The sequence below is a fragment of the Podarcis bocagei genome, assembly GCF_964188305.1.
Source record: "Podarcis bocagei genome assembly, chromosome: 2".
Lineage (NCBI taxonomy): Eukaryota > Metazoa > Chordata > Lepidosauria > Squamata > Lacertidae > Podarcis > Podarcis bocagei.
In genome coordinates, this window is record NC_138126.1 from 60,830,536 (window position 1) to 60,847,388 (window position 16,853).

A 16,853-nucleotide genomic window follows, 5' to 3' on the forward strand; every position below is an offset into this window, starting at 1 on the left:
CACTTATCAAGTTCCCACTGAAGAATTGTGGTGATGGGAAGTGGACACACAAAGAGGGTGCCGTGTACAAAGCAACCTGGCTTCAGAACACAAAGAGGACCTTGAGCACTGTATATTGCTAACTCTTCTCTGCCTCAGGACTCGAGACACACATACACTCTTGCTCAGGACTTGGGTGCTGCCTAGTTCTTTCCACTTCTGGCATGTTGGGGTCATGATGAGGTGAAGATATCCCAGCTCGATCTGTGAAAACTGGCTGCCTCCAACTGTGAGTGGCATATGGGTGTTGCTTCCAGCACAATTCCAGATTGGTGGGCACTGGGAGATGGGGAAAGTATGTGTTATTTTTATGCCACTTCTGTATTGGAATAAATACAGTGAGCAATCCATAGAAGCGGTTGCAATCTGAAGCTGAACCAGTGGAATGTAAAAAAAGAGTCCATCACTTCAGGAGGGAAATGAGGGCATCCTGAAGAGTGTGAGTCAAGTTGAAGGAGTCTGAGTTTTCAAAAACAAAGCCAGTGTTTATTAGCTTGTTCTATCCACAGGAATTTCACATTACAGGTGCGAAATGGCTCTGTGCTTGAATTCATCACAAGGAGCTACTAATCAAAATCTCCAGATCCCCAGTTTTTGTTACATTTTTGATTTACAACTATTTACAAGAGAAAGTACACGCGCATCACTCAGATTGCAAGGGAAAGGGGGTGTGCCTGCAAGGATTTTGTGTGTACAAATGAAGTGGGCTTAGGCTCAGGTGAATGGTGAGCTCGCGTTGTTAACAGGAAGAGGTACAGCACCAGAGACCAAAGGAAACACAGTGCAGGCTTCTGGTCTACTCCACTGAGACTGTCCTCTACTCTGCAGACAGAAGTGAGAAGTCCAAGAAATAACCTACTTTCCATCCTAGAACACCTAGGCTACACATGTAGAGTGACACAACAGTCTTGGGCAAGTTATTTGCCAATATGTCTGGGGCATGTTATTTGCTACCCTCCATGACTGCAATCTCTGTGGCAGAGCAGACCTGTTCCTTGCATCAGCGAACAGGTCACTACAATGGGAGATCCAAGCGTTGATATCTAGCAGATGTAAATCGGTGTAATTCCACAGGCATTAGTGATGTGGATTAAGCCAAACTCAGAATTTGATTCTAATTCTTTGGAGGCATTAAACCTAAAAGCCATAACCACACCAGTCTGAAAGAAGCACCCAAGAAACAAGCGAACTAAACCCTCTGCAACAGTAAAACCTAAGGTGGAAGGCACAGTCACACATTTAGGAAATGCCAATGCCTTTTTAAAAAATGAAGGGAGAGGCAGAAAAAGGTCATTCAATAGATTTTGTTATAACCAGACAAGCTGAGGTGGGCTCAAGCCTTTCTTAGTCACCCTTTGACCCAGGAGCCCTTTCCAGTTCTGGGCATACATACTCAGTGGTGAGGAACATGCATTCTGCCCATGCTCAGAGATACTCTGTTCTACCCTTTCATATTCCTGGCTTTCAAAATAGGTTCATGGGTTGACCAAGTCTGGCTCAGGTTAAGACCTGATTATATGTTTTATCATAATCATCTTCTCTGCATGCTAGATCATATTAATGAATTTCCAAGGTGCCCAAATTAGAATATCTATACACAGAACTCTGCCCTGCCCGCACCCCTCCTGTGGATTCAATTTTTTCTCCTGTGGTTCTCAGTTCTCCCATTGTCCCCTGGCTCTGATGGGTATTCAACTACCATATCCTATCCCCACAAGGATTTCTGTGTATGCAACAGGACTTTCCCTCTTCTCCTTCCCCTGTGTCTGCCCCATGCCTTCCTCAAATCTGTTCCAGAGGGCTGGGGGAGTTCCTAGAACAGATTTAGGGGAGGGGGCGCGAGAGGGAGAGAATGCTTCATTGCACACGCAGAAATCCTTGCCCTGATGGAAGATTCAACCTCTCCCTCTGTATTTTTATTTTTTTTACATGGGATTAATTCCTAGAACAATTATTGGTCATATTCCCAATTACACCCATAAATCCTGAAGCCCATCTTAGTAATACAATTGCCTTCTTGACTTCATTTTTGAGCAGTGTTGTTACTACTGCTGTTCTATGCTCACCACTGTTTATCTCAGAACAAAATGGTGCTGATCTCTGTCATGGGGGATACTGCATGCACTGAATGTTTACTAGTCCTTACTTAGCCCATGATATGTGGAATCCATCTTGAAATTAAGCAGAAAGATCACTCTTAGTTTGACGTTTCTCTCTTTTTGCAAAGGATGCTCCACCCAACCTGCAGTGCATTGAAGTTGCTCATGTGGACTGATGGCAATTCCACAGGAATCCTGATGGGAATACTCAGGACCAGACTTTCCAACTTCCACATTGTGTAGCTGGGTAGACTGGTGTTATCAAACTGAGGAACTGAATTCCTAGCGGGCAAATTAATATTATTTAAATAATAATAAATAACCAGGTTGGATGCCGATTGCTGCACTGGCCAGCTGAGCAGAAGCCCGGTGTCCTGATGGCTATCCAGTTGATGCCTAACCCTCTCTGCCACCTCCAATCCCATGCTGTCTTTGGCCTTGGAAGTCTCTGACACATGCACTATGGGAGAGTAGCTTTGGTTCATATATACATTACGTCTCCCTGGCATAGCCCACTTGGATGAGGCCTTCACATCCATCAAGTAAACTAGCTCAGAAAAGCTAGGTGGCTATGAGAATAGCCATATCCACCTTCCCAACAGCTCTTTTGGTTGTACCACAACTTTCACAGACAATATCTCCTGCAGATCATCAGCCAAACAGCACAAGCTGAATCATTATCACATCATAACATTGTTCCTATTGGTGGGATTAACTTGCTTCTGAAAGCAGTAGGAGCACCGCATGGAACCATGCATGGACATCCCTCGGTGAAGCACTTCCTCCTGCCTTAAATGATTCAGGCTCCTCAAGACATGAAGCCTCCATTGTACTTTACACGCAAGAGTGTCCTGCCAGAATATGCTTTGAGGCAGAGAAACGTACAGAGGAGAAGAAAGTGCTCAAGTCTTTGTAGGTGTAGCAGAGGCTTTTATACACTTCAGGGTAGGTATGCTTAGCGTCTGACAACAGACATTTTCCTCTCCTTTTTAACCAGGTAGAAATGTTTTCAGTGACAGTAGCACAACATTCTCAGACTTGCCCATGATGATCCAGTCTTGAAGGCTTCGGCTCCAACATTCTGGACCCACAGATTCCACACAAGACTGCCGTGTCCCACTGAGATCCTCCAGAGTGTCAGCTATTTTACAGTACCGCAGATAAAAGGGGAAAGGAAGAGCAAGCTGCCAGCGGGACGCCTCCAAACTCCTTGCTGCCACACACTGAGGTGAGACTGCATCACCCACATATTATGTACAACCTACAAATAAATATTGTCTTGAGGGGGAGCAGGGCGTGTTTTTGTGTGTGTGTATATATATATATATTTATATATATATTTATAGATATTTTAATATTAAAATGGAGGGGGGAAATATAGCACTGTCATTTCATAGTCCCTTGTAAGTTTCATGTGTGCTGATCCATCTCTGGCTGATGGTTCCTGCGGTTTCGAGGCTTTTTCTGATCATGCAGCTCCTTGGCTTTGAGACCAGCCAGAGTCTCCTTATGGTTGGAGGCCACGTGCCGCCAATAGCCCTGGCAGTACTGGTTGATGAGTCCCATCTCAGGCTGGGTGAGCAGCTGCACCAGGTCATGGTAATGGGAGCTGAATGTGCCTGGCAGGCCGGCTCGCATGGCTGCTGCAGAAGGGGCAGGGGCCTCTGACTGGAAGAGCACAGCATGGACCGTTTCACTGCTCAGTACATGCAGCTGCACTTTGGCCACCGTGTGCTTGAAGTTGTTCTCTGTGGCTGTGCAGGAATAGAGGCCCCCATCCGAGAGCTGCAAGGACCGCAACAGCAGCCCCTGCTCTGTCCTCAGCACCCTTCCTTCAGTGCGCAGCTAATGGAAAGAAACACATCGAGGAGGCATTGTTAGCACAGTTGGGAGTTGCTGGGCAGAGATACATTAGATCACACTGTGGGTGGAAAACAAGCCGCATATTCATTGCCTGAGTGCTTTCTGGCCCTCATCCTCCTAGCTTCTTAGTTCTCATTATTTCCTGTTCTGCAATTCCTAGACTTCTGAGTCCTGGCAAACAGCAAAGCATGATGAACGATCCAGCTTCCCATCCTTTTTCTCAGGAGCTCAGATGGAACTATTGGCTGGACAGAAGCAGGTTTGGGGCTGCTACCAATCAGATGGGCTGAGTAGGAAGGGCTTACAGAAAGTAAATCAACAAACTTTAGCTTTAGCTCAAATGGGTCAGGGAGCTTTCAAGAGCTTGGTCATATAAGCTCAGAGATAGCACAGGAATGGGTGTTTCCCTGGGCTGTTTCCAGTGGCCTTGCTCAGGCGCCACAGTTCCTCAGAGCTTTAAAAAACCTATTTTGTGAGCTTCTGCACAGAGATCCTTCTAGTATCCAGGATGTGGGTGAAAAATAGATGAAATGTCAGCAAGGTGGCTGAAAGCGAACCAAGAAACAAGTGCTTTTTAACATGATGAAAATAGAACAAACGATTGGCCAGCTCAACTCTCTGTCACTTCCAGATGACCTGCTTATTGAGGAATCATCCTGATTTCTTTGTGCATTGTCTGCAGCTTATTTGAACATTCATTCTGATTTGTTTGCAAGGAGCTTATATAAGTTTCATCAAGCAATTGTTATCCAACACTTTCCAGTCTATTTTCACGTCACTTTACTTATTGCAAAAGGTCTGTGTGCTTTTTGCAAGCAGGTTTGATGTGCACAAGTACCAAATCAATTCTAATTGTGCTACCTGAAGCTGTCAGTTTTTGACTGAATCCCACTTGAAAAGTAGAGATAGTCTTAGTACTTATTAAAACTTACAGTAGAAGCAAAAGGCAAGTTACTCCTCCTCGCTAAGCCACTAACTTTCATGCTAACTTCCCTCTGGCCTCCATTCCCCCCTTTTCCTCCAAATTCCATTCTGGAAATTCAGGACTGCCTGTTTGTACCTCTTTCCTTCGGTCACTGTTGTCCTTCTGGAGCAGCCATTTGATGGTGGCCTGAGGGGAGCGAGGCTGGCACTCCAGAAAGGCTGTGCTTCCCTCCACTCCATACTGGACAGCCTCTACAGTGTTCTTGCTGGCTGGAGGTGGATACATAGATACAAGATTATGATTTGCCAAGGGTCGCGTTTCAACTAATACATTCCCTGACAAAATATATTCCAAGAAGCTCCTACTCCTTTGCCAGAAGGAGGCTAGTCTCATTACTGCCAAGTTTATATAGCCACACTTGGCCAATCTGCCATCCATCATTCAGCATGTGGACCATTCAGGTTCTAGTTCTGGGTGCAGCCTGACCATGTGATTGAGGTATGTGACTGAGTTGGATGACTTATGTAAGAAATGAACTAAAGTGGAAGAGTCTCCCTTGTGGACTCTCCTTCCTTGGAGGTTTTAAAGCAGAGGTTGGATGGCCATCTGTCATGGATGCTTTAGTTGAGATTCCTGCATTGCAGGGGGTTGGACTAGATGACCATTGGGGTCCCTTCCAGCTCTACAATTCTATGATAACAAAGAGGTACAATAGTACTGATCCTAATTCTTCAATCATGTCCCTTCATTTGCCCAGGGACACCCACCCACCTATCCAGTGAAAAAATGGCCCCTCCTATTCCACCCAATCCATGGCTACTCAACTTTATGTGCCAAGAAAGTCCATATTCCGCACCACATTGTGTACTCAAAAGTACCAGTTTGTTCACCTACTCTGCTGATCAAAAATCATGGTGTGAAGGGCAGCCAGTTTTTTTTAAAGCAGACCTTCCATCTCAACACCCTCACTACACTCTTTTTGTGGGGGCAGAGAGGTGAGTAGGGACCACGAGCCCAAGGAGAATGTTACTTCTGATCCCCCCCCCCCCATGCAATGGGTGAGTATGACACTCACCATTAGAATTGTAGCCTCTACACTGACGGATGGGGTTGCCATGCCGGACATCCTGACGCCTGCTCCGCCTGTGATAAGGAAAGAAGCAGCCAGGTGAGTGGTTGGAATTTTGGTCCTTCCAAGGAGCAAGATGATGAGCCATTCATAATCCTTTTGTCTTTCTGGCCAGCCCTTGTCCACTGAATCCTAGATTAATTCTGAGCCAACTACGGAACATTCAAATTCCTGCCCAAAATTCATTTCATGTTTTGGAGCAATCATACTCTTTAGCATTACCCAGATACACTGCCTAGAATTCATTCAACAGAACTTTTTCCTGCATTTCTCCTAGGACACTGTATGATGCAAACCTTCCTTAGCCCACCTCTGAATTCCACTTTATATCAATAGAACTAGTTTCCTAGAATATTCCCTGTAAGGAACTCCCAGAACTCTTGAAAATAACCTGCTTTGAACAATGATCCCACAGTCATTCTTTAAAGTCCCTTTACAGGGCATTCCCAACAAACAACAGTGGAACTCCAGTCCCTTCCATCCTCTCTGCCACACAGTACCTCTTGGAGGAAGCAGAATAGCGAGAGCAGGACTTCCCATCCCAGGCACAATAGGGGTCCCTGGCCAGGCAGCAGTCAGCGCAGGCTTCTCCATACACATCACAGCGGTGAAGAGCCAGGTGTGTTAGGCCAATGGCTGAGGACACGTACAGCTGTTGCTGTTGGATAAGAGTAACAACCAGATGTCAATGAGAGGATAGGTAATTCTGCCCCCACAGTGTACTGGAGGTGGGAATGGAGTGAGGGATATGATTTCTTGAGGAAGTGTGGACAGAAAAGCCTCCCAAGTGCAACCATTCAGAACAGCTCTGCATTCCAACCCACTTCCCAGCCTCTAGAGTGAGCTCCTTGTAGCAGCAGATACTCAAGGGAAATGGGAGAATGACTAGAATGGAAGGAACTCCACATTGCTCCGTGTTCTGCAAAGATGGTACCAGTGACAAGCAGTCAGAGAATACTCTTTTGTTTCCTGAGCCATGGCTATTTCTGGCCTAGTATCTAGCCCAATAAGAGAGACATACTTCAACCTTCATTTAGATATACTCACCCTTTTGGAAGATATGGTCATCGTCCTGATGGGAGCTGGAACCTATGAGGAAACCAAATTATGGCAATTAATCCGGTCTAAGAGGGTGGCTGCCCTCCCAAGGTCTTTGGAGTAGTTTAAAGAGAACACAAAGGAAAGACTTAAGAATCACAATGGACAACACTGTTTTACAAGACAAAACACTTTCATCTGAGGAGATGGGGTGGTGTGACAATCCTGTGAGAGCAATTCTATCACCATCTTCAATTAATTCTCAGCATATAGGTAGATGTATTTTATCCTAACAATCCTTGCAACACTACAGGAAGGTATTTATTTATTTCATATTACTGAACTTCTATCCCACCCTTCCTTTCAAAGGAGCCCAGAATTATTAGCTCTGTACTGCATCTGGCAGGGCTGAGCCTCAGAGAATAATGGTCGGCCTAAGACCACATACACGTTCTGCAGCTGAGAGTGAAATATGAACAAGGAACTTCACTGCTCACACTCTTCACTACTACACCACACCCATTCCCAAGCCATGTGCTTCATGAACAGCAAGTGATCATGTCTTTCGCAGGCTGTGCAGTGCATTACCTTGAACACTTCCACCTCTTCAAGCATCAGTTCTTCTGTTTCCATGTCATCTTTGGGCAGGACTATTACTTTCTGGACAGTGCCACGATCTGCAATATAAGGGAAGCACACAGAGGGGAATTAGCAACACTTGGGTCTTTGCTCTTCCTGCTTTTTCTGGTATGCATCATGCTGCCGAAATGCTAGTATCAGCATTGTGGATACTCTTGAAACAGGATCTATGAAATGATGGTGGCTTGCTCCTGTGAGAGTATGTGGCCCAGGTCTTATGCTTCTCCTCCAAAAGTTCTCCATAACAGAAATGGCTGGATGAACCTCCTTGGGGAAGTCTTCTGTAGTGATGGAGCCACCTTACATGCTTTGTAAGAATTTACAACTGTTTGTATGTATGCATATTCCACATTAATATTTTATATTTCCCCAACCCACAGTCCTAAGAGGAGAGTGTGTGCATGGGGAGGAAACATAAGAAGCATATCATATAAACACATAAAAGGGGAAACTGAAGTAATGAAGTTAAAGTAAAGATGCTAGTGTAAATGTATTTTCCGTCTATAGTAGTGTGAGCATAACAAACTCAGTACTGTCGGAAATGGAAAATGAAAACAACTACATGGAAACCTCAGGACCACCTGGTGTATAAAAATAGTGTGAAAGGCATATGCTTGATCCATATGTCTTATCCATCTTAGGATGAGTGTTGCACCCAGTTGGGAACAGTATTGCAGCAAAAGCATGGCATTTAACTAACTCCTGTCAGATACCACCCAAAGAAAATAAGCATTTAAAAACCCCTGAATGAAATTTAATAAATCACTTAATTTATGTTATAAACAAACTTTCTTTCAATTATTACCTAAAACTTCTCTCTCTGTTTAAACCTCTTATGTGCCATCTGTGTACTTTTTAGCCTCTAATGTATCAATCACAGTGTCATGTAGTATGTGCCAGTAGTATAAACCCATGAACTTTATAGAGACCATGCCAGCACCTCTCTGAACCACAGCCCTATCCAGTTTGGATTTGAGAGTGGGTGTATGACAGTGCCTTCAGGACATGATGCATTTCACATTAGAGCGGGTTGCCATATGCCTGAAATTTCCCAGACATGTCCAGGATTTAACCAGCGAAAATAGTGTCTGGGGGGATTTTCCTTAAAAAAGCTGAACAACTTTTGTGTCTTGAATTTTACTTCTATAAATATGGCAACCCTACGTTAGAGGCACAGGTGCCATTTTAGGTTCTGAGACAAGTGTCCCTGTGTATAGACTTCACTGTGTGGGGAGGGCAAGAAGAGATTTATAGCAAGGTTCAGAGTCCTGCACTTGCACATGAATAAAGTTTAGGAGTGTGTGTGTCTATCTTCATCTATCTCCAGAGTTATAGGTGCTTCTGAGGAATAACTGTATGTCCTCTGAAACACAGAATGGCAAACCATTCCTTTCTGCTCTTTCTGAATTGCTCCGCTAATAACCTCAAGACTACCTTCTTTGGAATGGTGAGCATGCAGTTTGGTAAAATACCAGTTCATGTTGATGGAGAGGAAAATGAAAATAGGCACCTATTGCCCAGGCCACCACGTCACTCCCCTGTTTACAACTTGAACTGAATGCTGCACAAATTCCTGTGATCACACAACTTTATCTGCTTCTTTATGCAACAGGAAGCAACCAAGATCTAGAGATTTGTTACACCTATGACCAGAAAGAAAGAGGAAACTCCCTATAGGCAATAACAGGTGGCGGTAGCACTGTGCACAGCTGCCTGGGTGCTGAGCAGCTAACTTGGTAGGCCATGAAACAGCTGTGCAGAGACACAGCATTTACCAGCTAATGAGAACTTTCTGGGTCGTTAGCATTCCTGACCACCTGCTTTGAGTGCTGGCTGTGCTCCCTTGGCCTGCTGGGAGACAAGTAACTCGCCTCCAGCAGACTGGACCTAGCGCAGATGCTTTCTATCACCATTAGTTGGCTAGGCATGCTCTCCTCCCTGTGTTAGTTTTTCTACTGTTACACATCACTTCATCTAATCTGTACGCCTCTTTGTTCAAACTACTCAACCAACAATCCTACTGTATTCCAATTCAATGGAGTAAGTTTGCACAGAAGCAGAAAAGGGAGCAGCTGTGTCTGTGGTACCTGCAATGGCTTCCTCCTGTGGGAACAGGAGTCATAAGAACATAAGGAGAGCCTGCTGCATCAGACCTATGGCCCATCTAGTCCAGCATCCTGTTCTCAGAGCAGCCAGCCAGGTGTCTGCAGAAGACCTGCAAGCACAACCTGAGCACAAGAGCCTCTCGCCTCCTGCAGTTTCCAGCAACTAGTATTCAGAAACATATCGCCTCCAGCCATGGAGACACAGCATAGTCTCCCTCCTGGCTAGTAGCCAGTGGCGTAGCGTGGGTTGTCAGCACCCAGGGCGAGGCAAGTAATTTGCGCCCCCTAACCCATGGATTTGCACCCCCTAACCCTAACCCCCAGATGTTGCGCCCGGTGCGGCCGGCCCCCCCCGCACCCCCCACGCTACGCCACTGCTAGTAGCCATTAACAGGCCTATCCTGCATGAATCTGTCTCTCTTTTAAATCCACCCTTGATGGTGGCCATCACTGCCTCCTGCAGGAGCAAGCTGCATAGTTAAAACTATGTGCTGCATGTATCAATGTTACCTTGTGAGGAGTCCATCTGTTCTCAAGGCTGGGGGGGTGAATGCTGATTCTACTAAAGAAAAAAAGGTTCTCTTCCACTCATTTGCTTAGAGATATAAAGGCAAGGCTAGAGCTTCTTGTTGAAAACAAGAGGCTGGACTAGATGAGAGTCTATGACAAGGGAGTTCTTGTATGTTCCACATCACAGGTGCTCATGAGAGGTTTATATTTGCTCAGTACCGAGAGACCACCTGGTCCTTGCATCTGGAATGGGTCTGTAGGCACCAATTAATAGGAAAAGAGGAATCAGTTTTGGTTCTGGAATGTGACTTAGGAAGATAAAGGCTTCGGCTGGGGAGGGCGGGATATAAATAAAATTTTATTATATTTATTTATATCCATATATCTCCTCTTTGCTTAGATCTTGTGCCAAAAGGAATTCCAAATGTGCTCCTGCACTCCTGAAACCGTATCTCATGTGAATGGAACATTGTTTTTTTAAAAAAAGATATTTTATTAGAGTTTTCCAAATGGAACATTGAAAGCTGGACTCTCCAGTTCCCATCATTACCTTCCAATTTGCTGCCAAATCTTATCAGAACTGAATATCCCTAGAAAGCTAGTCCCAGGTGGTTGCCGCAGCGAACCAACCCAAGTGCTATTTTTCCAGGCTAAGGGGAATGTTGGTGGGTGGGAGGTGTTTGTGTATTCTCTTCAGTGCACATCAGTGGGTACCTGTGCCCAGGAAAAGCACCTCATAGCGCCCGTCAGCTGCATCCACCTGGTCCACGGCAATAGTTGTGAACTTGTAGTTGACGTTGGTCCTCACCACTAGTGGCTGGCGGTGTATGGGGTACACGCCATTGTACATCATGGGATGAGTGCGCATGAAGTTGATGACCTCATCTGGGTAGTCCTTGGTTGACTTCATCAAGGGTGTGAATGTCCCTCCTGGGCACTGAAAACCCAAGGCAGAAATACAGATTCAAATTGTGATATATGTTGCAGTCAACCACCCTACCAATGCATGAATTGCTCTTATAGCACTACTAAATGCCCATGCTACAAAACAGGAATAAATAACTTACTGTCTGCAAACTCAGTCTAGCCCACAGGTGCTTCCCATCAGCCTCCCAATAGAGCTTGATCCCAAGGGCCACCCTAATAAATATAAGAGCAGCCCTGCTGGTTCTGGCCAGTGGCCCACCTAGTCCAGCATTCTGTTCCCAAGTGGCCAACCCATGGGAAGGCTACGGCCTCATAAAATGGCTTAAGGCTGCTTTTCACAGCTGGATTCTCTTGCATGTGAGTATGGGAGTTGGCTGCTGGGGTGCATCAGGAGACATCCCTATCAGTGCCTATGTTGCTTTTCATTCTGTGGAGAAGAGGCACTTAAAGAACCTTCCACTTTTATCTTGTTTGGGTGGCAGAGAATGAGTCTTTGGATGGAACCAGGGTTGCCCAGTATACAGAATAGCATTGTAAGATCTCCACTTTGTGAACATTTAACCCAAGCTGACTTCAAATTCTTTAACATGCAGCTCAATACGGTACCCCTTGGATGTTTTCTAGGACTGAGGGATACACTTTTGAAAGTCTGTTACTTTTGCTGAAAGGGACATTATTCCTCGGTGTTTTTAGTAATGCTCACACAAACCTCTGAATCCTATATGACCCAGCTGCTGAGCAGTGAGAGCCAAACACAGCCTGTGCTTTGTGTTTTTGGAGGCCTCTCCATAGAACGGCCAAGGCTGTATCAGGCTCTTTTTGGCCCTGCAGGATGTATGAGCAAAAGAGACCAGAGAGCTGAATTCTCCCAGCCAGTAAAATGAAGCAATGAGTTCTCCTTATTTGTGGGTATTTTGCCAACAAGGAAGGGATGCCAGCAAATGAGTCCAGAGACCACCAACCTGGAGAGGAAACACTAATCAGCCTCCCACACCGTGGCCAAATGTCAAGCAGTGAGTGGGGCTGAAAAGCTGTTGGCTGCAGTGCACCAAAGGATATGGATACCAAAGGAGGCTGGAGGAGAACAAGGAAGGCAGAACAGTGCAGAGATGGAGAGGGAATCAGAGCAGGAGGAATGAGGAGGGGAATGATGGGCTAGGCAGAGACTGTGTTAAACAAGAAGAGCAGCCTAAGACTTCTCCCCAGCAAGCATCACCAATAAGTTCCTTCACTGCAACCTTCAACGGTGCAGAAGAGGAAGTACTCATGTACATATTGTGTTAATGCCACTGCACAAGCCAGCACAGTATGGCGTATACTGGTTGGCAGTGGTCCTCCAAGGCCTCTGGCAGTTGTACACTCTAGTCCTGCTAGCTAGAAATCCCTTTAGCTGGCAATAAAGGATCCCAGCTTAGCCCTTCTGCATGTGCTCTGCCACCAATCTATGGTTCCTCCCCAGGCCTACCATTCAATAAGTATGTTTTTTCTGAATTATTATTAAATGACAAATAATACCTTACATGCATTCATTTAAAACCGAACATCTTAAGCTTCTTTCTACAAAATCAGACCATTGTTCCACCAACTGTGGAGCCAAGCCCAACTTTTCTGGCTTAGAATAAATTTTCATTGCATGCAAAGTCCCCCGAGGAAGAAGCAATAGGTTCAAAATACACTGAATTTTGTTCTGTATGAATAAGCTCTTCTCTGCATTCAATTATGTTTTGTGACTCATTGGCCTTTCTAAACTGGAACGCTTTGCTTCAACAGGCATCAGGTCTCCAGAGTCTCAGATGGAGGTATTTCTCAGCCTTGCTTCTTAACATCCTTTAAGTAGAAATGCCAAGGAATGAACCTTCTGCCCGTAAAGCCTGTGTTCTGCCAATGAGCAATGGCTCAATGTGATTCCTTGCACCATACAGGAAGCCCACTAGCCAAAGGTGCATGTAAAAGTGAGCCGTCTGTTTCACACGTACACTCTTCCAAACATATTGACATTGCAACACTGAATGTATGGCATGCAACATTACCAGGGACAGATAAGCATTTACAAAACCTCTGGGCTTTGAATGTTGAAAAACATATTTGCACTGGAGTGGGGACAGCGCCATAGAGATAAGTGATCATCTGAAGATCTCACCCATACTTACTGTGCCTGGACGTGGATAGGGCATTTTGCCTGTGTAAGGCATCCACTGGTAGTTGGGGCCTTCCTTGTGGGCAAAAGGTCCATTGAAGACCATGCGGATGTCAGCCATGGAGTAGACACACACTGCAGATCCTTTAAACACAGACCTGTGCAAGGAAAGGGGTGGGGAGCTGTATTAGTCCAAAGGGTGGCTATGTCTTTCACATATAAAAGCTGGCTGCAATGTTCCATCCTTCCCTCTTGCAGATATTCTCAGGCATCCTGACCTCTTGGGTGTCACAGCTGCAAAGGGGAAACATGTTGTGCATCTCTGCTCAGCCTAGGCTGCTGGCAAGCCCTTGAAATGTCCTTAAACCTTTGTGAACATGTGCAACGACGCAGACCCCAGAGAAACAGGGATTTCCTGCCTGGCACAGAGCACCAAGCCAGAAAAGAGGTGGGGGTGGGTAGGATAAGACAATGCAATTTTGGTGCTCTGGGGCCAGCCTCAAGCAGCTGCTGGAGAGTTATCAGGCCACGTCCCCAAGTTATAACATTCCAGGATTAGTTGTTCCAACCACAAGCACTGAGAAAAATGGCATTAGCTGCTGCTGCTTGCTGGTTTAACAAAGGACCTGACGCCCTCTTGACCCCGCAGAGGCGTAAATAGATCCTGGTGTGTGTGTATGTACGTACTCCACCTGCCTACCCCAGGGGATCAAGTCATCAACTACAGCTGCCATAGCTAAGTTTGTGGGAAAACCCCAAGCTTGGCAAGCAAGTGCTTCTGGGCTGTATTCCAGCTCTGCCAGAAAATTCCAAGGTGACCCTGTCTAAGACCACGTTCCCTTCTTGGCTAGAAATGGAACACATCACCACAAGATGGAATGGTGTCTGCTTTTGGAACTTTTTCTGCTTCAGAGTTAAATCTGGGGTTTTGCCTTGTAAAGTTGTGAGCATGAACAGGCATGAACATGGAAGGAAGGTCTCCAAATTCTGCTCCCTGAGCACTCACCCAGAGGCAGCAAAAACAGCATAAATTATGGGGTTCTTCACATCCTGGGTCTGCTGGATGAAGACGTCCTCTTGAAGAGAAAGGAGAGAGTTAGCAACTCATGGCGTGTGCTTTTTTTGGGGGGGGAGAGAGGGGAGTCTGAGTCTGAAAAGAAGAACTGAATACAGTGTTGCCTTGAGATAGTCAAAACAGAACCAATTCACTGAGGACAGAATTGGGCATGACAAAAGACACATGTCTGCTACTGCTGCTGCTCTGTGTCTCCTTCCTCCCCTTTTTTTGGGTAACGTCTAATAGAACACACCATGTGGAGTGATGCCATTGGGCTGGGCATTTTCTTTCTGGCAATAGCCATTGAGAAGAGGCAGGTGCAGATACACACGTTATGAAGATGCCAAGCTATACACTTTATGTTTCACCTGTGCTACTGGGAAGAAGGTGAAAAAACTTCTAACATCTAATTTCACCTTAAGTGAAGTGAGGCAAATAAATCAGGAAACTTGGCGAGGCAAGCTGGTCCAGCCCAGACCTTGGGTCAGGGTCAAGCAGATATAGGACCACAGTGGACTATGCCAGACATTAGTCAAGCCAGACGGTGGCCATAGTTAAGCCAGGTCAAGTTAATTTGTTATGGCGTGCGTTCCAACTAATGTCCTTAATAGTAGCTAATAAAAACTTTTGTTCTTTCTAATAAAAAGAATGATAAGTCATGTCAGTAGGATTGAATTGCCTATTTATACGACTTTCATATCAGGCAGAGATGTGCTCAGGTTTCTTTCTCATTTAGATTCACATTGCGATTTCACAGTGAGGCCTGCACAAGAGTGTCCCATAGTTGTCACTTCTAATTCAGCCCCAGCTGTGGCAGAAGAGAACACTCTCACTCAGGCAAGAACAATGGCTATGGTGAGGCTCTGAGTTCATTCCCTCTCCAAGAGAAGTCAGGAAATCAAGGTATCCTACAGACCATCTGGTAGTGATTTTGGGAAGCAAAGCAATTGTAGGGAAAGGGACAGTGCTAATTTGCTCTCTAGTAGGAGACAATCCATCAAAGGCCACTGAAGGTGATAAAAGCCTCACTGGGGTTGCTCGCAGAATGACCAGCAGCCATCTGTCTGGCCTGTGTTGAGAGAAAGCTGGCTGACAGCCTACTTGGAGATGGGTCTGCTGCCTTTGCCAAGAATGGGATCCCCAAACTCAACTATGCCAATGTTGGATGCCTTCATTTTCTCCTACCCCCGAAAACAGCAAGACCAAGTCAAGCTGACTCCTTGTGTGAATGGGCTTCCACACAGCATTTGCACAGTCGGATCTCTCTCCCCATTTTTTGATAGTTGCTGAAAGCTTGTTAATGAAGCATCACAAAAGTACTTGTGATGGATCTCAGCTACAATTTCAAAATTCAGCTGAAAACCTTGTTTGGAATAAGATTTTACAGCATTCCTAATATGCAATATTCCTTGTTCTGTCAAGCCCCAGGAGACTCTTAGTTAGAGATTTCTGCTATCAGCACCCCAGTAAGGTAGGTGAAATTTTCAGTGCTACATTTGAGTCAAGTTTTTTCAGGGCTGGTCCCACTTAGTATCATCAGATTTAATCACATTTGAGTTTAGAGGGTAGGCTATTAGTTTAGAACGGATAACTTGCAGACATATATAAGCCCTGGTAATTCTTGATTTTTTCAAAAATAAGCATCAAGTACATTGGCCAACTTCTATATTCATTGAGGACCACTCTATTCTTTACAAGGAAGCCTGGGTGCCAGAAGTGTAGACTGCTGCACAGACCACCAGTATGGGTATTTGGGCTCTGTACTAACATTACCATCACTTACCAGGCAGGGCTTCATAATTATGTGCTTAGGAACAGCACTACATAGAAATATGTACATGCAACATACACAATCCACAGGAAATGTGTAATGCTGTGAAGTGTATTTCTATTCCTAACATTTGCGGGGGCAGGGGGATTCAGTGAAAATGGTGTGGAAACTTCTGACTGGACCTTGATTAAAATTTAGGGAGAGCTGATAGGGGCTCTGGAGAGTAGATCCAGCCCACAGGCCATTAGGTGGAGATCATTAAATGTCTATGCCTCCACTAGTCAGGGCCCCTATTAAGATGTCAGGTCACTTAGCATTTAAAAGTCCTGTCTACCATACTCCCCTTCCCCCACAACGTCCCATTCCTCACTGTACTCACGGAGTTCATCAAAGTGTGTTTCAATCCCATCAGGCCCTGGCACAGAGCAGATGAGCCGTGCTTTCAGGAATGTGCTCCATTTATTCACCAGACAGCAGTGGCCTCCATCATCATTCTAAATAAAAGGAAAGCAGTGTTCTGGGGTACAAAAAGTGTTATGGAAGCTACAGTGCTTTTGCCTGCAGCCACATCAGTGTTTGCAATGTGCACGGCTAGGATTGGGCTATCAGACACA

General features: G+C 45.4%; 1 protein-coding gene across 7 annotated transcripts in view; it reads right to left on the minus strand.

The window, feature by feature from the left end:
- Nucleotides 1–503: 503 nt before the first annotated feature.
- SEMA3F (semaphorin 3F) overlaps nucleotides 504–16,853 on the minus strand; it is a 127,425-nt gene continuing 111,075 nt past the window's right edge. For all 7 annotated transcript variants that reach the window (XM_081185861.1, XM_081185867.1, XM_081185863.1 and 4 more), the window contains 10 exons: nucleotides 16,619–16,733; nucleotides 14,418–14,487; nucleotides 13,425–13,569; nucleotides 11,062–11,284; nucleotides 7,682–7,770; nucleotides 7,103–7,144; nucleotides 6,556–6,713; nucleotides 6,002–6,069; nucleotides 5,062–5,195; nucleotides 504–3,983 (listed from right to left, as the gene is read on the minus strand). In XM_081185861.1, coding sequence (XP_081041987.1) covers nucleotides 3,549–3,983; nucleotides 5,062–5,195; nucleotides 6,002–6,069; nucleotides 6,556–6,713; nucleotides 7,103–7,144; nucleotides 7,682–7,770; nucleotides 11,062–11,284; nucleotides 13,425–13,569; nucleotides 14,418–14,487; nucleotides 16,619–16,733 — 1,479 coding nt within the window. In that variant the 3' untranslated portion in view covers nucleotides 504–3,548. The remainder of the gene's footprint in view (nucleotides 3,984–5,061; nucleotides 5,196–6,001; nucleotides 6,070–6,555; nucleotides 6,714–7,102; nucleotides 7,145–7,681; nucleotides 7,771–11,061; nucleotides 11,285–13,424; nucleotides 13,570–14,417; nucleotides 14,488–16,618; nucleotides 16,734–16,853) is intronic.